Raw genomic sequence first — 24038 nt, 5'->3', positions numbered from 1 at the left:
GTCTGGGGTAGTTTGTTGGTGTTGTTAAAGGGTTAAGAATGATTAGCTTATGGTTACATAACACTATCTGTGACAATGGACAGACCACCACCATCATCTTCCTTGACCTCCCCACCACTCAAAAAGATGGCTTCCTTCCTTTCCACAAGAATACAATGAGGTAGGCTCAGGCCGGTCACATCAGAACCCAGGGACCTCCTTTGCAGATTCCCACAGGGATCATCACTTCACACTTATATATATATATGTTGTTAGACCTGACATCCTTGGCGTGGTTTCCCTGCTTTTAACTGTGTGCTGGACTTTGTTTTTGCTGGTTTTGGTACTCTGGGCACTTTACCACTGTTGACCATTGCTAAAGTGCAAGACATCTCTATGTAAACTGCATGTGTAATTGGCTTTGCCATGATTGGAATATTTGATTTACTAGTAAGTCCCTAGTAAAGTGCACTGGAGGTGCCCAGGGCCTATAAATAAAATGCTACTAGTGAGCCTACAACAATGATTGTGCCTTCCACCTGAGTAGCTCTGTAAACATGGCTCAGAGCTCACACTGCAGTGTCTGTGTGTGCAATTCTAAACGGACAATTCAACCTGGCAAGTGTACCCACTTGGCAGGGCTTAACCTTCCCTTTTTGTACATGTAAGGCACCCCTAAGGTAGGCCCTAGATAGTCCCATGGGCAGGGTGCAGTTTATTTTAAAGGTAGAACATGTACTGATGTGTTTTACATGTCCTGATAGTGAAATACTACCAAATTCGGTTTTCACTATTGCAAGGCCTATCACTTTCATAGGTTAACATGGGGACTGCCTTTAAATATCTTTTAAGTGTATTGGGAGCAGATAGAGATATGGAGTTTGGGGTCTCTGAACCCACAATTTAAAAATACATCTTTTGGTAAAGATGGCTTTTAGTTTGTCAGTTTGAAAATGCCACTTTTAGAAAGTGGGAATTTTCTTGCTTAACTGTTTGGTGCCTCTGCCTGCTTGTGTAGTTCACATCTGGGTCAGACTGACAGTTTTGCTGTTGTGAATTCCCACTAGACAGTGACACAAGGGGAGCAGGGGTGTATCCTACATATCCTGATGAATCTGCTGGGCTAAAGTGGGGAGGGAGGAGCTGACACTTACACCTAAAAGGACTCTGCCTGTCCTCACACAATGCATTCTCCAAATCCCCTGGCCTGTGCAAGGCATGATCTTGTTCACAACAGAGACTTTCCTTTGAAGTTTACATACTTCAAAGGCAGAAAGGGGTATAAGTATTGGACCCAAAACTCCAGATTTTTAGATTACTTCTGGAACGTCTGCCAAGGAGAAGAGCTGAAGAGCTGAAGAGCTGTAGGAGGTTTATCGCCCCTTTGCCTGTGAGTGTGCTTTGCTAGGTTGGCCTGCAGTTCCTTCTTGCTTCTTCCAGAGAGACTACAAAGACTGGACTTTATGGTGTTTTCCTGCCTGTGAAGTGTCTCCAAGGGCTTGGACTGAGCTTTCCCCCTGTTTTGAAGTTTCAGGGCCATCAAAGACTTCCTGTGCCAGTACCTGGACTCTCATGCTGATACTCCTACACTGCCAAGTAGCTCCCTATCCTAGGCCCTTTATAGGTGAAGCCGGTGGAACCAAGGCAAAAATCCACATATACAAGCCATGCAGGAGAAAAATCGACTCAGCACCTGCTTCGCAGCTGAAAAATCAATGCACCGCCTGCATTACGGCTGGAAAATTGATGGAACACCTGCTTGGGGCTGCCAAAATTGATTCGTCACCCATGCAACGTGGCTCTTCACCACCGTGTGCCAGAATTTCGCACTTATCATCGCTGGGCGTCAAAACCACAGTGAATCTGCGCTGACCCAAGGTTGACCCCCCGGAAATCATCTCATCCCTCTTATGTGGGAGAGAAAAACTACACATTGCCTACCCTCCCGGAGAAGGAATGACGCACGTCTTCACTTGCAAGCCATGAATCGACACATAACTGACTTTCCGACTCATGCTTGCCCGTGCAGCATTATTTTTGACGCAAACCAGATACTTTGTGTAAAAACAATGCATCCGTTGATTACTATGGATTAAGACTCTTTTTAATTTAGAAATTCATAACTTTGCTTGTGTATGTTGGATTCTTGTCTTTTTGGTCTTGTTTGATTTAGAAAACTATTTAATATTTTTCTAAACTGGTGTGTTGTCCCTTTTTAGTGTTTTCACTGTATTACTGTGTGTGTTGATACACATACTTTACATATTGCCTTTGAGATAAGCCAGACTACTTATGCCAAGCTACCAAGGGGTTGAGCAAGGATTGTCTTAGGAGTGCAACTCCCTTATCCTAACTAGAGTGAAAGCCCCGGGTTGGACAGAGTGCAAACTGCCAACCAGAAACCCCATTACCACATTTCATCCCATCTCATATATATATATATATATATATATATATATACATATATATATATATATATATATATATATATATGATATAAATAGATAGATAGATAGATAGATAGATAGATAGATAGATAGATAGATAGATAGATAGATAGATAGATAGATAGATAACTCATCTGGCTAACATTATAAGAACCCAGCATCATCTTTTACACTGATGACACCGAGCTCTTTTTTCCCTCTCAGATGATACCGTCACCAAATAGACATGACCAGTGTGGCCAATTGGATGGAAGAGAACTGCTTTAAGCTCAACACAGACAAAATCGAAGTACTGATCATCTGGAATAAGAACTCACCTTGGGACTCCACCTGGTGGCCCACTGAACTTGGACACACACCCACCCCAACCAACCACACTAGGAACCTAGGCCTCATCCTGGACACCAATCTCACCATGAAGTCCCAGGTCAAAGCTGTCACCTCTACATGCTTCCACAACCTCCACATGTTACGTAAAATCTTTAAGTGGCTCCCATGGGACACAAGACGTACCATCAGGCGGACCTTAATCACAAGCAGATAGGACTATGGCAAGGCACTTCATGCCGGCATCCCAACCGATCTTCTTCATGGGCTTCAAATCATCGACAATGCTGATGCCAGACTTGTCCTTGACCTCCTACACCACACCAATCTCACACCTCGCCACACCACTCCTCAGAGCACTCTACTGGCTCCCCAGCCAAAAGCACTGCCTGTTCAAACTTCTCTCATAATCATTTTTGTAGACTCCCATCATAGTATCAAGACTGCTGGATTTTGGGCGGCAGCCCCACTGAGTGTGAGAAACTGAGTCTGATTCCACACTGTGTGACAGCTGTCGTCCTAACCCTTTCCAACTAGCTAGCAGCACCTCACAAGTACCAATGGTAGAAGTGATTTGTGGCAGCCTATCGCATGACACTCAGACTCCTCAGGGAAGTCATGGTGGAACAGATCTTAGCCCTTACTCTCAGCTGTACAAGCCTCATACCTACGAGGACAAAACAGAAGCAGGATCTTGGTTCAATAGGTTTTATTGAAGCAACTGCATTCAGGGCCTCATTACGAGTCCTCCGTCTACCAAACTCGTTAGGTCAGAAGACCGCAAGTTCGGTCTTCCGACCGCTGGCCCAGCGGGAAACTACCCACAACATTGACGCTGGCTCATAATTGCGCCCGTTGCACTCTTCACTGCCTGTAATTCAGGCAGTAAAAAGCATGACCAAGTGCATGGGCAGTGCAGGGGCCCCATGGGGTCCCTGGCACCGCGTCTCCACAAGCCTTCGCATGGCAGCTCTGGTGGATTAAGACCGCCGGCCTAAAAGTTGGCTTGACAGGGACATTTAGCCACGACCAGTGGGATTACACCTTCTGCTAATGCACAAACACAGTTTATTTCTGATAAAGGTTTAATGTATGCACATAAACACACCCCATAATGCTTTGAACGCATCCCTTTTACAACACAATTTTGGCCATGACTCAACCTATGGTGGTCCTAGGGCAATGGGACCGCTGGCAAAACATTCAGAACAATGTGCTCTTTCTGTCCAGGCCATCTTGAGGGTCACACTAGGTTAGAGCGGGCCCACAAATCATAACCTCGTCCACCATTCAATGCATATTTATAATCTCTTATAGCTGGAACTTTTGTTTTTACAATTGAGAGCAGTATGTGTTATAAGGGCCTTGCTTTTAATGATATTCTCATAGTCTTACTTAGCCTGCTAATGTGTAATACATTGTGCTCTCCAAGGGCTGAACGGTGATAATTGCCCCAAAGCACTACTAACTCAGTAGGCTCCAGAGAGACATCCAGCCACGACCAGTGGTACTGCACCTTCTGCCTTTGACTCCACAGGGACATCTAGCCATAACCAGTGGTACTGCACCTTTTGCTGTTGATTCTACAGGGACATTTAGCCACGACAAGTGGGACTGCAGCTTCTGCTGTTGACTCTACAGGGACATCTAAGACTACCTTCAGCACTGCACTCTTGTGCCACTGACTCCACAGTCAAATGATATTTAAAAGGCCTACTAGGCTTGAAAATGTGTACTATACTGTGCCCTCAAGGGTCTGATTATATGGGTACACTGCGATATTCTTTCTCATTCTTTTTTATGTGATTTTGCCCTCTGCGGGCTGACCATGTTTCTTCCAAATGCTATTTTTACTGTGGTGCTCTACAGGGACTGTTCAGACCATTATAGTCTAATGCCAAGCGTATGACGGAATGCACAAACACAGTTTATTTCTGATAAAGGTTTAATTTGCTGCATGGCTAAAGCTCTATAAGGTCCCAAATGCGAAGTTGTCATTATCATTTACAAAGCCAAAAGCTCTAATTCTCGCTAATGCGAGACCTATTGCATTGCAAATGCTTGTTTAAGTAGTTTGTGGGCTGGATTTATGGCCAGGTGAGCCAGTTTTTACTGTTGATTTCCCGATATTGCACAAACATTGCCTGCAGCAAACACAAGTATATTTAGTCTCCCATACCTTGAAAAGTACGCATACAGCGTGTCTACAAAAGTTATAAATTGCTTTGATTTCAAAATGTGGGTCGCTTATTTAGGTATCTGGTTTTATAATGGGGGTACTTTAATTTTGGTGTCCGGGCCTATTTTTAGTCCCTGTCCGACCCTGCCCCTACCACAAGCAATCACTCCATATGAGCAGGAAGAGAATATAAAGCACAAGTCTCTGTCACACTGAATCTAAGTTCATACTAAATATGCTATTGCCTCTTGCTTATGTTTATGCTATACAAAAACCTCAAACATGTATATACACTTACATACATACATCCATATATTAACACTGCATATGGACAAAGAATGAAGTGGTCCGTGCCAAAGGAACTATTCAAAGTAGTACTCCCACATAGAATTAGTTCATAAGAGGTGCCACAGTCATTCTTTAACATAGATTTCAGTGCTATAGGTCTATGGAAAGTTATGATGGAATTAAGAGAGTTGCTCTGCATTGTCATATTAAACTATAACAAAACCATGACAAAGCATAATACAAGAGCAGAAGGGGCACCATTCTTGCCAGTGTTGAAGTGTGAAGAATAACACAACACTTTCCTATCAATGAATCTCACTCTGTACATATGATGTTCAAATCCTATAGTGTTAATTAATCCACAAGAACGCTGACCTGCTACCTGTAGCTCAAATTCCGCATAGGTTTCAGCATCCAGAGTTGTGGATATGAAAGCGCACATGTATCGTCCGGCATCGGAGTGGGTGATGTTGGTGAAGGACACGGCCACGCCTCCACGTGCAATGTCTTTTTTGATCATCTTGGTCCTCCCTTTATACTGCTCATCTGGCTTATCATCATATTCTGTCCCATTATCATAGAGATGCACTAGGTAGATTCGATTTTCTGTTTCCCAGAAGACTTCCATTTCCACAGCACTTATAGGGGGGTTGAGATGGCAGGAAAATATGGTTTCCCCACCAACAATGGCACAAATAGGCTGACTGGGCCCAACAGCCTTCAGAGGCTGCACAGCTGCACCTGTCACGGAAAACAGAAGATAAAAACTTTCAGGGAAAATGATAAAGCAGATGTAGTTCAGCTTATAGGGTGAACACTGGAAGGACAAAACAGTCCAAGACACGTTTTATCCTGTAAGGGTTCCATTTTCTACTTTTACAAATCTAAACTAAATTGCTATTTTCTTTCATGGTACTAGGTCTTGTTATAAGCAGAGAGGCATTTGCCCATTGTGTCATTGAACTCAAACATTAAGGTCTTGAATCTTCAACAACCATTTCAAATGTATCAGTCGAGCTATTCTACAATGGAATTACAATCTCTTTAGAAAAGGTGTTATCACTATGCAACAGGTAGCACTGCATACTGCATAAGCACAGAGTAAAATTGCTGGTCACTACTGTCTATTAACTCAGCAAGGAGATACCAGTTTCCACACTGGTGGTGGTGAACAATGCCATAATGGCACTCCAGCGGCAATGCACATTTGCATCTAGACTTTCCCATGTATATATCGGCTTCTGTCGCACCTGCCACAGCCTTGATAATTCACCACTAAATCTGAGCATGGGAAGGGATGCACACAATATAACAAGACAGTAGTGCCTTGATTCATTAAGCCTTTGCATCACCCTTGTATTGCACAAGGCAATGCAGCTTAAAGAAAGGCTTATTTGGGATCTACAAAGCCAGGCAAGGCCTGATTTGTGTGGCCTTGCTTGGCTTTGTGGGGAAATGTACTGCAACACAGCAGCTTGAGTTGTGTTGCATTACATTTCTTAGTCATAGGCACTTCATGCATGCAGCATGAGCATTCCTGTGTATCCACCCATGGATTTCACAAAATTCGAGATTTACTGAGGTATGTAAATTTGGAACTGAGTAACATTGGTACACTGATCACAGAGAACTGTAATGATGAGAAGAAATATGTGTTTATTGCTCCTCATTACTTTCTCTTCCATTGTGTGGTGTATTCTGCATCATGCATAAAAAGAGGAACATGCCTCTTTGGAATGTTTTTGTGCACAAAGGTATTCCTTCCACTTCCTGCAGGAAATAAGTCCTGCCCATAATTCAGGCACCCTTGTACCATAGTGCAAGAGTGCCTGCATTGGGGCACAGAAGCCACATGTGTGCTAGTACTAGAGGAGAGCTGAAGAACACCATATCTTAGTGTACACGGGGCTTTTCAGCTCTCTTATGTTCGTGCAATGCAGTGTAGCATATTTGCTTGTGGCTGTAAATTGCTTGAATGTTTGCCTGTATCTGGACTTATTTTCAGTGATGTTGCTGCCCGTCCATAACCATCGACATACATTTGCTGAGGTGAGTCTAGGCATCCAACTGACCACATGCGAGGGAAAGGTCTGAGCCCTAGTCTACGAAGAGAACCCACTCTTTTGTGCTGTAAACCAGCGTCATCTTAAGGATTTGTGAGGACTGGGCAAGTAACATGTGCCCCCGTTCTGGAAAACTTTGAAGTTATTGTCTATTTTTGGCTCATTTAAGCCCTTTTTATGCCAAAAAATATTGAATGCTATGTTAAAACCTTAGAAATTGGGACATACAAAACAGCTAAAAGCTCGACCTGCCTGGTGTCTGCCATCCAAACAGTAGCAAAATAAATCTTGAACTGGCATTAATAGAGAATTTTTTTTAGCTAGATTACTTTACTTGCAACACCAACATTTTGTGTGGAATTCAGTGTCTAGACAACTTATTACTCCCACTGTGGGAAAAATATATTGTGTGACTTGTTATTTGGTTAGTGAACAATGCGTAATACTAAACTATAGCATGTTCACATAGCACTTGAGATTAGTGTTTTAGTTGCTGAATATTTCTAATCACAAATACATCCTCTTTCCTACTGGAATTCTTTTAATGAAACAGTGAAAATCAAAGCAAAGCTATCGGGATTTTCCCTATTCCATTGATCTAATAGCTTCCTCATAACTTCTTTTCACCTACCTTGTCCTTCTTCTCTTTGTATGTGTGCACCTTTCTGGCTAGACAGTCATCTGTGACCCTGCCTAGTAAGAGAAATGGGATGGGCAGGATATAGGAGATTAAATAATACATAAAGAGAACAGTTTAGCAAGAGATGTGAAGCAGCAGGGGAAGGAGGAGGAGATAAAGATGATGTAGAAAGATGTGGGAAGTGGGGACATAGGTAAATGGAAAAATATTAGGTGAGTGTGGGTGGGCACAGAAGACCCCATAATTATGACACAGCAAAATGTACCTTAATGAGAAAGGCAACACGTGGATGAATCAGAAACAGTATTAAACATCAAGTTCATGATGCAATGTGTTCCTGAGATAAAGCATTGCCCAAACCATGACAAATCAGAAAATACATTTAGTTAAGTAAAATGGCCCACTCAAAAACTGAGTTCTAGTTCAGCAGAATAGTTAAAGGGTTTTATTACAAAATTCAAAAGTGAGGCGAGTCAATACCATGAATGGACAATACAGAGAAATGAAATATCCAAAAAGTCATAAGTGGACAGCAAAATCAAAAGAGAAATGGGATGCATCCTTAGCACTATATAAGTCTTTCGAAAATTATTTTTGCTCACCCACAAATCAAGGGGTTTTAGATATTACTTTTGAATATTTAATCACCAAAACTACAGAATCACTGTGGTGTGACGGAAAAAGCTACAATCTCAGCAAATCAGAGCACAATTCTATTCAGCATCATATTACCTTAATACCTAAGCACTATTCCACTACATGAAACATGATTCTGTTCACTCTATGCTAATGGCATCCACAGGTCCTGGGATATACTAAGTCCATGAACAACAGTGAACCATTATGAATGAATAGGGTACAGTGAACACAAGTCAGGAAAACACACTTCTTTAAAATATAATAGCACTATATCAGTGTATATATAAGTAGTCGAGTGTAAAACCACATTTTGCATTTTGTTAATATTGAACAAAAAAGTAAATGCACAAAAAGCAGCCAGAAAGAAAGATGAAGAAGTGGTATAATGAGGATGATGTTTGTGGAGAAAGACAGATAGTCAAATAAATAATGTATAAGAGTGTGGCAGAGGAGTATAGGAAAAGAAAGAGAGGGAGAAGTGTAGGAGGCTGGACTGGCTTGTAGTGAGTACCAAGGGGTACTTACACCTTGCACCAGGCCCAGGTATCCCTTATTAGTGTATAGGGGTGTCAAGCAGCTTAGACTGATAGAAAAGGTAGCTTAGCAGACCAGCTTAGGCTGAACTAGGAGACGAGTGAAGCTCCTACAGTACCACTAGTGTCATATGCACAATATCACAAGAAAACACAATACACAGATATACTAAAAATAAAGGTACTTTATTTTTATAACAATATGCCAAAAGTATCTCAGTGAGTACCCTCAGTATGAGGATAGCAAATATACACAAGATATATGTACACAATACCAAAATATGCAGTAATAGCAATAGAAAACAGTGCAAACAATGTATAGTCACAATAGAATGCAATGGGGGCACATAGGGATAGGGGCAACACAAACCATATACTCTAGAAGTGGAATGCGAACCACGAATGGACCCCAAACCTATGTGACCTCGTAGAGGGTCGCTGGGACTGTAAGGAAACAGTGAGGGTTAGAAAAATAGCCCACCCCAAGACCCTGAAAAGTGGGTGCAAAGTGCACCTAAGTTCCCCAAAGAGCACAGAAGTCGTGATAGGAGAATTCTGCAGGAAAGACCAATACCAGCAATGCAACAATGATGGATTTCCAGACGAGTGTACCTGTGGAACAAGGGGACCAAGTCAAAAAGTCACGATCAAGTCGGGAGTGGGCAGATGCCCAGGAAATGCCAGCTGTGGATGCAAAGAAGCTGCCACCGGATGGTAGAAGCTGAGGATTCTGCATAAACGACAAGGGCTAGAAACTTCCCCTTTGGAGGATGGATGTTCCACGTCGTGAAGAGTCGTGCAGAAGTGTTTTCCCACAGAAAGACCGCAAACAAGCCTTGCTAGCTGCAAGGCACTCGGTTAGGGTTTTTGGATGCTGCTGTGGCCCAGGAGGGACCAGGATGTCGCCAATTGCGTGAGGAGACAGAGGGGGCACCCAGCAAGAGAAGGAGCCCACTCAGAAGCAAGCAGCACCCGCAGAAGTGCTGGAACAGGCACTACAAAGTGGAGTGAATCGGTGCTCACCCAAAGTTGCACAAGAGAGTCCCATGCCGCCGGAGGACAACTCAGGAGGTCGTGCAATGCAGGTTAGAGTGCCAGGGACCCAGGCTTGGCTGTGCACAAAGGAAATCCTCGGTGAGTGCACAGGAACCGGAGTAGCTGCAGAACACGCGGTTCCCAGCAATGCAGTCTAGCGTGGGGAGGCAAGGACTTACCTCCACCAAACTTGGACTGAAGAGTCACTGGACTGTGAGAGTCACTTAGACAGAGTTGCTGAGTTCAAGGAACCTCGCTCGTCGTGCTGAGAGGAGACCCAGAGGACCGGTGATGCAGTTCTTTGGTGCCTGCGGTTGCAGGGGGAAGATTCCGTTGACCCACGGGGATTTCTTCGGAGCTTCTAGTGCAGAGAGGAGGCAGACTACCCCCACAGCATGCACCATCAGGAAAACAGTCGAGAAGGCGGCAGGATCAGCGTTACAATGTTGCAGTAGTTGTCTTTGCTACTTTGTTGCAGTTTTGCAGGCTTCCAGCGCGGTCAGCAGTCGATTCCTTGCCAGAAGGTGAAGAGAGAGATGCAGAGGAACTCTGATGAGCTCTTGCATTTGTTATCTAAGGAATTCCCCAAAGCAGAGACCCTAAATAGCCAGAAAAGGAGGTTTGGCTACTTAGGAGAGAGGATAGGCTAGCAGCACCTGAAGGAGGCTATCAGAAGGAGTCTCTGACGTCACCTGCTGGCCCTGGCCACTCAGAGCAGTCCAGTGTGCCAGCAGCACCTCGGTTTCCAAGATGGCAGAGGTCTGGAGCACACTGGAGGAGCTCTGGGCACCTCCCAGGGGAGGTGCAGGTCAGGGGAGTGGTCACTCCTCTTTCCTTTGTCCAGTTTCGCACCAGAGCAGGGCTGGGGGATCCCTGAACCGGTGTAGCCTGGCTTATGCAGAGATGTAAATTAGCACTTGTATAGCGCACTACTCACCCGTTAGGGTCTCAAGGCGCTGTACTCATACCGCTATGGAACCCCTCCTGGCTTTTCCCTGTGAGGCCCCACTCCTGAGCACCCCCAGGGTGAAGCCAGGCATCCAAGCGCTGTTGGGGCCGTTGTGGAGATTAAGCAAGCTATTGCCCAGAGTTGCAGAGTGGGACCCATGAATTAGATTAGGCACCGAGGCGAGAATTATCTGGTCAAGGGGAATTGAGCCCAAGACCTGCCGAAGCGGGACTTGAACCCTGGTCTTGAGCCAGATCTCTGCTTCAGGGTCTGCCGCTCTAACCATTGAGCCACACTTCTCCACATCTGTGCCCATCAAAGCATTTCCAGAGGCTGGGGGAGGCTACTCCTCCCCAGCCCTGACACCTTATTCCAAAGGGAGAGGGTGTAACACCCTCTCTCTGAGGAAGTTCTTTGTTCTGCCTTCCTGGGCAAAGCCTGGCTGGACCCCAGGAGGGCAGAAACCTGTCTGAGGGGTTGGCAGCAGCAGCAGCTGCAGTGAAACCCCGGGAAAGGTAGTTTGGCAGTACCCGGGTCTGTGCTAGAGACCCGTGGGATCATGGGATTGTCTCACCAATGCCAGGATGGCATTGGGGGGGCAATTCCATGATCTTAGACATGTTACATGGCCATATTCGGAGTTACCATTGTGAAGCTATACATAGGTAGTGACCTATATATAGTGCACACGTGTAATGGTGTCCCCGCACTCACAAAGACCGGGGAATTTGCCCTGAACAATGTGGGGGCACCTTGGATAGTGCCAGGGTGCCCACACACTAAGTAATTTAGCACCCAACCTTTACCAGGTAAAGGTTAGACATATAGGTGACTTATAATTTACTTAAGTGCAGTGGTAAATGGCTGTGAAATAACGTGGACGTTATTTCACTCAGGCTGCAGTGGCAGGCCTGTGTAAATATTGTCAGAGCTCCCTATGGGTGGCAAAAGAAATGCTGCAGCCCATAGGGATCTCCTGGAACCCCAATACTCTGGGTACCTCAGTACCATATACTAGGGAATTATAAGGGTGTTCCAGTATGCCAATGTAAATTGGTAAAATTGGTCACTAGCCTGTTAGTGACAATTTGGAAAGAAATGAGAGAGCATAACCACTGAGGTTCTGATTAGCAGAGCTTCAGTGAGACAGTTAGTCATAACACAGGTAACACATACAGGGCACACTTATGAGCACTGGGGCCCTGGCTGGAAGGGTCCCAGTGACACATACAACTACAACAACATATATACAGTGAAATATGGGGGTAACATGCCAGGCAAGATGGTACTTTCCTACACAACCCCCCCCCCCAAACGAAGGACAATAAGACTAGCCATGACCTGATGAGTCTTCATTGTCTAAGTGGAAATATCTGGAGAGTCCATCTGCATTGGAGTGGGTACTCCCAGGTCTATGTTCCACTGTATAATCCATTCCCTGTAGGGATTTGGACCACCTCAATAATTTAGGGTTTTCACCTTTCATTTGTTTTAGCCAAAGTAGAGGTTTGTGGTCTGTCTGAACAATGAAGTGAGTGCCAAACAGGTATGGCCTCAACTTCTTCAGTGCCCAAACCACAGCAAAGGCCTCCCTCTCTATGGCAGACCAACGCTTTTCTCTAGGGGTCAACCTAATGCTAATAAAAGCAACAGGTTGATCCTGGCCCTCAGAATGAAGTTGTGATAAGACTGCCCCTACCCCTAATTCAGATGCATCAGTTTGGACAATGAATTTTTTGGAGTAACAGGGGCTTTTCAGGACAGGTGCAGAGCACATGGCCTGCTTCAGCTCCTCAAAAGCTTTCTGACAGCTAGCTGTCCACAATACCTTTTTAGGCATTTTTTTAGATGTGAGGTCATTAAGAGGGGCTGCAATGGAGACATAGTTCTTTATGAACCTCCTGTAATACCCAGTGAGGCCTAAGAAGGCTCTCACCTGGGTCTGAGTTGTAGGGGGAACCCAATCTATAATAGTTTGGATTTTCCCCTGAAGTGGTGCAATCTGTTCTCCACCTACCAGGTGTCCCAGATAAACCACTTTCCCCTGCCCTATTTGGCACTTTGAAGCCTTGATAGTGAGGCCTGCCTTTTGCAGGGCCTCCAAAACTTTCCATAGGTGGACCAGGTGATCATCCCAGCTGGAGCTAAAGACAGCTATATCATCTAGATATGCTGCACTAAAAGCTTCCAGCACTTGCAGGACTGTATTCACCAACCTCTGAAAAGTGGCAGGTGCATTTTTCAATCCAAAAGGCATTACTGTGAATTGGTAATGGCCTCCAATGGTTGAAAATGCAGTTTTTGCTTTTGCATCTTCTGATAACTTGATCTGCCAATACCCTGCAGTCAAATCAAAAGTGCTTAGATACTTGCAGATGCCAGTGTATCTATTAGCTCATCTGCCCTGGGTATAGGGTGAGCATCAGTTTTGGTTACCTGGTTGAGACCTCTATAGTCTACACAAAACCGCATTTCCTTCTTTCCATCCTTGGAATGAGGTTTTGGTACAAGTACCACAGGAGAGGCCCATGGACTTTCAGAGTGCTCAACCACTCCCAGTTCAAGCGTTTTCTGTACTTCTTGCTTTATGCAGTCTCTGACATGGTCAGGCTGCCTATAGATCTTACTTTTGACAGGCAGGCTGTCTCCAGTATCTATAGTGTGCTCACACCAAGAAGTGGTGCCTGGCACAGTAGAGAAGAGTTCAGAAAACTGACCCAGGAGATTTATGCAGTGGTCTTTCTGCTCAGCAGTAAGACAATCTGCCAAAACTACACCTTCCACTAGAGCATCTTGTTCTGTGGAAGAGAAGAGATCAGGGAGAGGGTCAATCTCTTCTTCCTGTCCCTCATCTGTTGCCATGAGCAGGGTGAGATCAGCCCTGTCATAGTAGGGTTTCAGGCGATTGACATGGAGCACCCTAAGGGGACTCCTGGCAGTGCCTAAGTCAACTAAGTAGGTGACTTCACCCTTCTTTTTAACAATTATGTGGGGTCCACTCCATTTGTCTTGGAGTGCTCTTGGGGCCACAGGCTCCAAGACACACACTTTCTGCCCTGGTTGGTACTGAACCAAAACAGCCTTCTGGTCATGACATTGCTTTTGGAGCTCTTGGCTGGCCTGAAGGTTTTTACTGGCCTTTTTCATGTACTCAGCCATCCTAGATCTGAGGCCAAGTACATAGTACACTATGTCTTGCTTTGGAGCTTTTAAAGGTTGTTCCCAATCCTCCTTAACGAGTGATAGAGGACCTCTTACAGGGTGTCCAAATAGGAGTTCAAAGGGGCTGAAGCCCACTCCTTTTTGGGGTACCTCCCTGTAAGCAAAAAGGAGGCAAGGTAACAGGATACACCATCTCCTGCGGAATTTTTCAGGGAGACCCATAATCATGCCTTTGAGAGTTTTGTTAAATCTCTCCACCAGTCCATTTGTTTGTGGATGATAGGGCGTGGTGAACTTGTATGTCACACCACATTCCTTCCACATGGCTTTTAAGTAAGCAGACATGAAATTGCTTCCCCTGTCTGATACCACCTCTTTTGGGAAGCCCACCCTGGAAAAGATTCCCAGGAGGGCCTTTGCCACTGCAGGAGCTGTAGTGGTCCTTAGAGGAATTGCTTCAGGATATCTGGTGGCATGGTCCACTACCACCAAGATAAACCTATTGCCTGAAGCAGTAGGAGGGTCAAGGGGGCCAACTATGTCAACCCCTACCCTTTCAAAGGGAACCCCAACCACAGGCAGTGGGATAAGGGGTGCCTTTGGAGTGCCACCTGCCTTGCCACTGGCTTGACAGGTTTCACAGGACTTACAAAATTCCTTTGTGTCCTCTGACATTCTAGGCCAATAAAACAAGGGAACAAGCCTGTCCCAAGTTTTCATTTGCCCCAAATGTCCAGCTAAGGGAATGTCGTGGGCTAGAGTTAGGAGGAACTTTCTGTACTCCTGAGGAATCACCAATCTCCTGGCAGCTCCAGGTTTTGGATCCCTTGCTTCAGTGTACAAGAGGTTGTCCTCCCAGTGAACTCTGTGAGAGTCACTGACATCCCCATTTGCTTGTTTGACAGCTTGCTGCCTTAGACCCTCTAGTGTGGGACAGGTATGCTGTGCCACACTCAGCTCCTCCCTGGCAGGCCCCCCTTCACCCAAAAGCTCAGCAGTGTCTGCTTCCAGCTCCTCTGGTGTAGGTTCTGCACAGGGTGGAAATTCTTCTTCCTCAGAAGTTGAATCCACTGTAGAGGGAGGGATAGTAGGTAGTGTTTTACTCTTACTAACCCTAGCTTTAGGGAGCACTTGGTCCATTCTTCCGGGATCCAAGTCACCCTGTCCTTTTTGCTTTTTGGCCTGAGCCCTTGTCAAAGCAAAAATATGCCCTGGAATGCCCAGCATTGCTGCATGAGCCTCCAACTCCACTTCTGCCCAGCTAATGTCTCTAAATCATTTCCTAATAGACAGTCTACAGGTAAATCTGAGGCAACCACAACTTTCTTTGGACCAGTAACCCCCCCCCAGTTGAGATTTACAACAGCCATGGGGTGGCTAAGAGTGTTGTTATGAGCATCGGTTACTTGGTACTGGTGACCAAGTAGGTGTTGTTCAGGGTGGATCAGTTTCTCTATTACCATTGTAACACTGGCACCTGTGTCCCTGTAGGCCTGAACCTCAACACCATTTATTAGGGGTAGTTGCTTGTACTTATCCATGTTAAGGGGACAAGCAACCAAGGTGGCTAAATCAATAGCCCCCTCAGAGACTAACACAGCCTCTGTGGTCTCCCTAATTAGACCAAACCCAACTAAATTACCAAAAGTGATCCCAGCTACTCCCTTGGATTGGCTATTAGTAGGTTTGCTCCCACCACCACTGCTATTACTAGGGGCACTAGGTGTATCAGCAGGGGTTGTAGTGGTAGGAGGCTTGGTGCTTTTCTTTGGACAACTGGGATCTGTTGTCCAATGGCCTTTTATTTTACATAAATAGCACCATGGTTTCTTTTCTTTGTTTTGATTTGAAGAGGATTTGGGCCCACCACCCCCACCAGAGTGTTTTTGTGGGCCTGATGAAGACTAATTTTTAGATTTGTCCCCACTCTTGTCAGAAGACTTACTATCCTTCTTCTTGCCATCTTTGTCACCCCCTGTATGAACTTTTCTGTTCACCCTTGTTCTGACCCATTTGTCTGCCTTCTTTCCCAATTCTTGGGGAGAGGTCAGAACAGAGTCTGCCAGGTACTGGCGTAACACATCAGTCACACAATTATTAAGAATATGCTCTCTCAGGATTACGTTATACAGGCTTTCATAGTCAGAAACTTTACTGCCATGTAACCACCCCTCCAAGGCCTTCACTGAATGGTCAACAAAGTCTACCCAGTCTTGTGAAGACTCCTTTTTGGTTTCTCTGAACTTCATCCTGTACTGTTCAGTGGTTAAGCCATAACCATCTAGGAGTGCATTCTTAAGAACTTTGAAATCATTGGCCTCACTTTCTTTTACAGTAAGGAGCCTATCTCTACCCTTTCCACTGAAAGATAGCCATAGGATAGCAGCCCACTGCCTTTGAGGGACATCCTGTACAACACAGGCCCTCTCAAGTGCAGCAAACCACTTGTTAATGTCATCCCCCTCCTTGTAAGGGGGAACTATCTTGTGCAGATTCCTAGAATCATGCTCTTTTGCAGGATGACTATTTGGAATACTGCTGCTGCCACCATGGGTTTCTAAACCCAATTTCTGTCTTTCTCTTTCTATTTCTAAGGACTGCCTATCTAAATCCAGCTGTTGCTTCTTGAGCTTCAGCCTGGATTGTTCCACTCTCAATCTATTGAGCTCCCTTTCTAACACTCTGTCATCAGGGTGGGTGGGTAGGGCATGTCTTGAAACAGAGGAATGGTGAGAATGAACAGAAGGAGACCTGGCCCTAACAAATGGCACACTAACATTCTGGCCTACAGAATTGACACTTCTACTGTGATGAGAAACAACACTATTACTGTGATGTGAAGCAACACTCTTACTGTGATGTGAATTCACATCAGTACCAGCTATGCTAGGTGGCTTGCTAAGGGGCCGGTTGGAAAGATTCCCTCCCAACTCTTTTGCTAGGGGTGCCTCAGAATCAGAGTGGGAACCATCAGCTAATTTCTCACCAGAAGTACCAACAAAAGTCTTGTCTTGTTCAACTAGCATGTTAACTAATAGTTTTCTAGAGGGATTCTTCCCTACCCCTAAACCTCTTTTTACACAGAGACTCCTTGCTGCCTTTCAGCTAAGGTGATCATAAGCAGTCTTGGACAGATCAACAGTTTGGCCTGTGCCAGACATTATAGAAAGTGTTTAAGGGATAGAAAAAGAATGAAAAAGTTTTTTAGAACTTTTTAAAGAACAGAAAAAAAAACTTTTTAAACTTTTTAAGAACTTTTTGAAAGTTTTAGAGGTACTTTTCAGCACTTTAGAAAAGAAGTGAGAGAAGAAAAGCAAAACTTTTTGGTTGGGTGTACATACACTGAACTTCTTTTGTATATTTTTCTCTTATGAAAAGTACAATGACAAAAGTGGTAAGTAGTTGCAAAGTACTTATCCCACCTCTGCACAACCAATGTAGGAGGCTGGACTGGCTTGTAGTGAGTACCAAGGGGTACTTACACCTTGCGCCAGGCCCAGGTATCACTTATTAGTGTATAGGGGTGTCTAGCAGCTTAGGCTGATAGAAAAGGTAGCTTAGCAGAGCAGCTTAGGCTGAACTAGGAGACGAGTGAAGCTCCTACAGTACCACTAGTGTCATATGCACAATATCACAAGAAAACACAATACACAGATATACTAAAAATAAAGGTACTTTATTTTTATGACAATATGCCAAAAGTATCTCAGTGAGTACCCTCAGTATGAGGATAGCAAATATACACAAGATATATGTACACAATACCAAAATATGCAGTAATAGCAATAGAAAACAGTGCAAACAATGTATAGTCACAATAGAATGCAATGGGGGCACATAGGGATAGGGGCAACACAAACCATATACTCTAGAAGTGGAATGTGAACCACGAATGGACCCCAAACCTATGTGACCTCGTAGAGGGTCGCTGGGACTGTAAGGAAACAGTGAGGGTTAGAAAAATAGCCCACCCCAAGACCCTGAAAAGTGGGTGCAAAGTGCACCTAAGTTCCCCAAAGAGCACAGAAGTCGTGATAGGGGAATTCTGCAGGAAAGACCAACACCAGCAATGCAACAACGATGGATTTCCAGACGAGAGTACCTGTGGAACAAGGGGACCAAGTCCAAAAGTCACGATCAAGTCGGGAGTGGGCAGATGCCCAGGAAATGCCAGCTGTGGATGCAAAGAAGCTGCCACTGGATTGTAGAAGCTGAAGATTCTGCATGAACGACAAGGGCTAGAAACTTCCCCTTTGGAGGATGGATGTTCCACGTCGTGAAGAGTCGTGCAGAAGTGTTTTCCTGCAGAAAGACCACAAACAAGCCTTGCTAGCTGCAAGGGTCACGGTTAGGGTTTTTGGATGCTGCTGTGGCCCAGGAGGGACCAGGATGTCGACAATTGCGTGAGGAGACAGAGGGGGAGCCCAGCAAGAGAAGGAGCCCACTCAGAAGCAAGCAGCACCTGCAGAAGGGCTGGAACAGGCACTACAAAATGGAGTGAATCAGTGCTCACCCAAAGTTGCACAAGAGAGTCCCACGCCACCGGAGGACAACTCAGGAGGTCGTGCAATGCAGGTTAGAGTGCCAGGGACCCAGGCTTGGCTGTGCATGAAGGAAATCCTCGGTGAGTGCACAGGAGCCGGATTAGCTGCAAAACACGCGGTTCCCAGCAATGCAGTCTAGCGTGGGGAGGCAAGGACTTACCTCCACCAAACTTGGACTGAAGAGTCACTGGACTGTGGGAGTCACTTGGACAGAGTTGCTGAGTTCAAGGGACCTCGCTCGTCATGCTGAGAGGAGACCCAGAGGACCGGTGATGCAGTTCTTTGGTGCCTGCAGTTGCAGGGGGAAGATTCCGTCGACCCACGGGAGATTTCTTCGGAGCTTCTAGTGCAGAGAGGAGGCAGACTACCCCCACAGCATGCACCACCAGGAAAACAGTCGAGAAGGCGGCAGGATCAGCGTTACAATGTTGCAGTAGTCGTCTTTGCTACTTTGTTGCAGTTTTGCAGGCTTCCAGTGCGGTCAGCAGTCGATTCCTTGGCAGAAGGTGAAGAGAGAGATGCAGAGGAACTCTGATGAGCTCTTGCATTCGTTATCTAAGGAGTTCCCCAAAACAGAGACCATAAATAGCCAGAAAAGGAGGTTTGGCTACTTAGGAGAGAGGATAGGCTAGCAACACCTGAAGGAGCCTATCAGAAGGAGTCTCTGACGTCACCTGCTGGCCCTGGCCACTCAGAGCAGTCCAGTGTGCCAGCAGCACCTCGGTTTCCAAGATGGCAGAGGTCTGGAGCATACTGGAGGAGCTCTGGGCACCTCCCAGGGGAGGTGCAGGTCAGGGGAGTGGTCACTCCCCTTTCCTTTGTCCAGTTTCACGCCAGAGCAGGGCTGGGGGATCCCTGAACCGGTGTAGACTGGCTTATGCAGAGATGGGCACCATCTGTGCCCATCAAAGCATTTCCAGAGGCTGGGGGAGGCTACTCCTCCCCAGCCCTGACACCTTATTCCAAAGGGGGAGGGTGTAACACCCTCTCTCTGAGGAAGTTCTTTGTTCTGCCTTCCTAGGCCAGGAGGGCAGAAACCTGTCTGAGGGGTTGGCAGCAGCAGCAGCTGCAGTGAAACCCCGGGAAAGGTAGTTTGGCAGTACCCGGGTCTGTGCTAGAGACCCGTGGGATCATGTGATTGTCTCTCCAATGCCAGGATGGCATTGGGGGGGCAATTCCATGATCTTAGACATGTTACATGGCCATATTCGGAGTTACCATTGACCATTGTGAAGCTATACATAGGTAGTGACCTATGTATAGTGCACACGTGTAATGGTGTCCCCACACTCACAAAGTCCGGGGAATTTGCCCTGAACAATGTGGGGGCACCTTGGCTAGTGCCAGGGTGCCCACACACTAAGTAATTTAGCACCCAACCTTTACCAGGTAAAGGTTAGACATATAGGTGACTTATAAGTTACTTAAGTGCAGTGGTAAATGGCTGTGAAATAACGTGGACGTTATTTCACTCAGGCTGCAGTGGCAGGCCTGTGTAAGAATTGTCAGAGCTCCCTATGGGTGGCAAAAGAAATGCTGCAGCCCATAGGGATCTCCTGGAACCCCAATACCATGGGTACCTCAGTACCATATACTAGGGAATTATAAGGGTGTTCCAGTATGCCAATGTAAATTGGTAAAATTGGTAACTAGCCTGTTAGTGACAATTTGGAAAGAAATGAGAGAGCATAACCACTGAGGTTCTGATTAGTAGAGCCTCAGTGAGACAGTTAGTCATAACACAGGTAACACATACAGGGCACACTTATGAGCACTGGGGCCCTGGCTGGCAGGGTCCCAGTGACACATACAACTAAAACAACATATATACAGTGAAATATGGGGGTAACATGCCAGGCAAGATGGTACTTTCCTACAAGAAGTAAATGTAAATGAGAGGAGTATTTTTTCCCAGGCTTTCATTATCCGTATGTTGCTAGAAAGGATTAGTTTAGGTAGAAATACACTCTTATTAGTAAACACAACCCCAATTACTGTGGTACGTTTTAAATCAAGAGTTGGGCTTCTTCAGACAAAACACTCTTCAAATATGCTGCCTACAAGTATGAATGATATGTCACTCCTGCACCTTGTAATCCACATTGCCTTATGTAACATTTCCTATAGTCTGCTTTGCAGACATTTGGGGCCTCATTAAAACATTGGCGGGCGGCTACCGCCGCCCGCCAATGCGGCAGCACTCCCGCAGTGCCCATTTGGACATCCCCGCTGGGCCGGCGGGCGGAAACCAAGTTTCCACCCGCCGGCCCAGCGGTGATGTGGGGCGCAACATGGGAGCCGGCTCCAAATGGAGCCGGCGGTGTTGCGGCCGTGCGACGGATGCAGTTGCACCCGTCGCGCTTTTCACTGTCTGCACAGCAGACAGTGAAAAGCCGCATGTGGCCCTGTCAGGGGGCCCCTGCACTGCCCATGCCAGTGGCATGGGCATTGCAGGGGCCCCCAGGGGCTCCACGACTCCCCGTACTGCCAGCCTTTTCCTGGCGGTGCAGACTGCCAGAAAAAGGCTGGCGGTCGGGGACTCGTAATCCCCTTGGCGGCGCTGCCCTGGCGGATTACAACCGCCGGGGCCATTGTGGCGGAAAACCGCCGGCCCCGGCGGTGCGACCGCGGCGCTACCACCGTGGTCAAAATACGCCAGGAGGCACCGCCAGCCTGTTGGCGGTGCTCCTGTCGTTTTGGCCCTGGCGTTGTAATACCGCCAGGGTCATAATGACCACCTTGATTCACTGTCTCTGTATAAGGCATGTGTGATCTGTCACCCTACACTGGTATAAACAGTGCTATAAAACAAAAAGATTTCATGTGAGAGAGGGGCTTATAGAGAGATGAGGGGTACTGTTAGTGGGTGGTCATGAAGGAGTCCTTGGAGAAGGAGATAATGGGGGGCAAAAAAAGATTGTTGCACTGGGTGCCAACAGTGACCATTTTTGCCATCAGTGCTCATTTTTAAAATGAAAATGATGTCACTTATGCCTTGCATAACTCATTACAGTTTCTCACCAAGCCCTTACATTTTGAAAAGATGGTCTTGATCTATTCCGTGCCTTTTTCCTACATTCCATTGAGATTTAAACATATCTCGCTTACCACATTGAGAACAAATGTCTCTTTTCTATTTAAAACAATAGTTTTATAACAACAATGCTGCTGAGGCTTTTCTACTCCCCTGAGTCCTTTTTTAATATTTGGGGTACTCTACCTGAAGCCCAAAACTGAGCTGCAGCTTATAACAACTTATCCTACTACACCGACCATGCAGCAATTCATATGGTAAATTCTAATGAATTAAAAATTGGTATGAAGAAAACATATGTATTTCTCAAATGTGCACAAGCTAATGAGTTTAGGAACAGTGGTTATTTCTACTCCTCTGAATCTGTGATTTGGAGGGAGTTTTTATGCTTCACTCTTCTCGTCACAATTTTAATACTGTCATGTTGTGTCATCCTGTTTATTGCAGCTCACACTTTGCTATCTAAGATGCAGTTGTTTTATTAAACTCATTATTGAAACATATACTGCTTCTGTTTGTCATTTATATATGATACTTAATTGTAAATGAGAGAACCGGATAAGACACGAGTGACCACGACTTCCCTGAGAAGCCAAGTATGTCATGCGCTCAGCTGCCCAGTAATCTCTATCCTTGGTTAGAGATGAGGCACTGCTAATTAGCCGGAGCAAAACCGGAATTGGAGTGACAAGTGTCACCCACAGTGGTTTAGACTTAGTCCCCCACACCGCGGGCGATTCTGCCACTCAAAATCCAGTAGTCTCATTAGAATAATGAGAGCCTACGCGACAATATATATGTGAAGAGAAGGTCAGCATCCGACAGTTGCCAGTGAGTAGAGTTTGCAGCAATATACCTCAGTGATCAATGAGTCTACGAAGAGAGCAACAGCATACTGCATATACTAGTAAAATGAAACCTGCAGTAGGGAACACAAACAGCATTCTTAATAAACTGGATGGGATGAAAGTTGGGATGGGTGGCGGAGGGACACAATGACAGATGAAGTGGCAAAGGAAGGGTTGTGAGGAATGGAGCAAGAAAGACCTTTATAGTATAGTAAGCTGTTCGCGACTGAAGTGAAGGTCATGGTTTATGGCTATGGCAACGATAGTGAGTTGTGTTAGCATGGTCATGGGGGTAAGTTGTCACTCTTTGTATGCTGATTGAATTCCACCAACAGAGTCACCCAGTGAGAGGATTTGGGTTGTTTGTGCAAATGGCAAACCTCCTTATAACGGAGGGTATCCTCCTCCGCCGCAGCCTATTTAGGCACTGAACCATACTAGACCTGTAGTGGAGGGGTGGTTGGGGACTGCCAGTTGAGGTTGAGTGTGTGCATAGTGAGGAGGAGTGCCAAGGAGATAAAGCAGGTGAACACTTTGTGGTGTTTTCAGAGCTTAAAGATGCCTAATGAGTATGCTTCCCAGGTATGAATAGCAGGAGTTTTGTGACTGTTCTTAGGACTTTGTGGACTGATGTCCAATTGTGTTAACGAGTCAAACAGGACCACAACATATGCATGAGGTCCTTGCATGGGGCTTGGCAGCGCAGGCAGGTCTCTTGACCATTGGGGAAATATCTGTTGATTTGGGCTGGGGTAAGGTATGCTTTGTGTAAGATAAAGAATTGTATGTTTTTAAACCCAGAAATTCTAGGTCTGCAGCCATTCCTCATCATGTAGTATTCTCCCATAGTCATCCTTCCATTTGCACCAGAGTGAAGCCAGAGGTACCACCAACAGTCCTCTGATAGCCTTGTAAAGCCAAGTAATGACGGGGAAACTGTTTCCCATGTTAGGCATGGTTTGCAGTACTGGATGAGTGGCAGGTTCGGCATCTGTGGTCTGCGATAGAAGTCTGCAGGTATGGAATATCTGTCAGTGAAGAAAGAATTGGCCTGGTGGAAGAGTATAGTCCATCATCAGCTGTTCGAAGGAGAGGAGGTGGCCATCCACAAACAGTTATGGTGTGTAGTGATTGGGTTATCCAGGGCAACATGTCATGCTGCGTGTAGGTGTCAGGCAATCTTGGGACTAATCAGTGGAAATGCTGGGGCGTATGCCTGTGCACCCCTAGCTAGGTGAAATGTGTGGGAGACGCAAGTGGTGAGGGGTGCAGAATTGGGGAGCAAAAAAAACAGAATGTGGCTATAGGGAGAACTCCTGTGTCACCGCTAGTCTTGCCCCAATACCCTCTGGCAGTCCACCATGATAGCCA

At 45.8% G+C, this 24038-nt stretch overlaps 1 protein-coding gene across 1 annotated transcript in view; it reads right to left on the bottom strand.

The window, feature by feature from the left end:
* LOC138299193 (butyrophilin subfamily 3 member A1-like) overlaps positions 1 to 24038 on the bottom strand; it is a 798776-nt gene that overhangs the window by 713120 nt on the left and 61618 nt on the right. The window contains exon 3 of the mRNA XM_069237291.1: positions 5596 to 5961. Within this exon, the coding sequence (XP_069093392.1) occupies positions 5596 to 5961 (366 nt within the window). The remainder of the gene's footprint in view (positions 1 to 5595; positions 5962 to 24038) is intronic.

This window comes from Pleurodeles waltl, chromosome 6, assembly GCF_031143425.1.
Source record: "Pleurodeles waltl isolate 20211129_DDA chromosome 6, aPleWal1.hap1.20221129, whole genome shotgun sequence".
Classification (NCBI taxonomy): domain Eukaryota; kingdom Metazoa; phylum Chordata; class Amphibia; order Caudata; family Salamandridae; genus Pleurodeles; species Pleurodeles waltl.
Note: the sequence above shows the minus strand (reverse complement) of the source record. Positions and strands in the feature narration are given on the sequence as shown.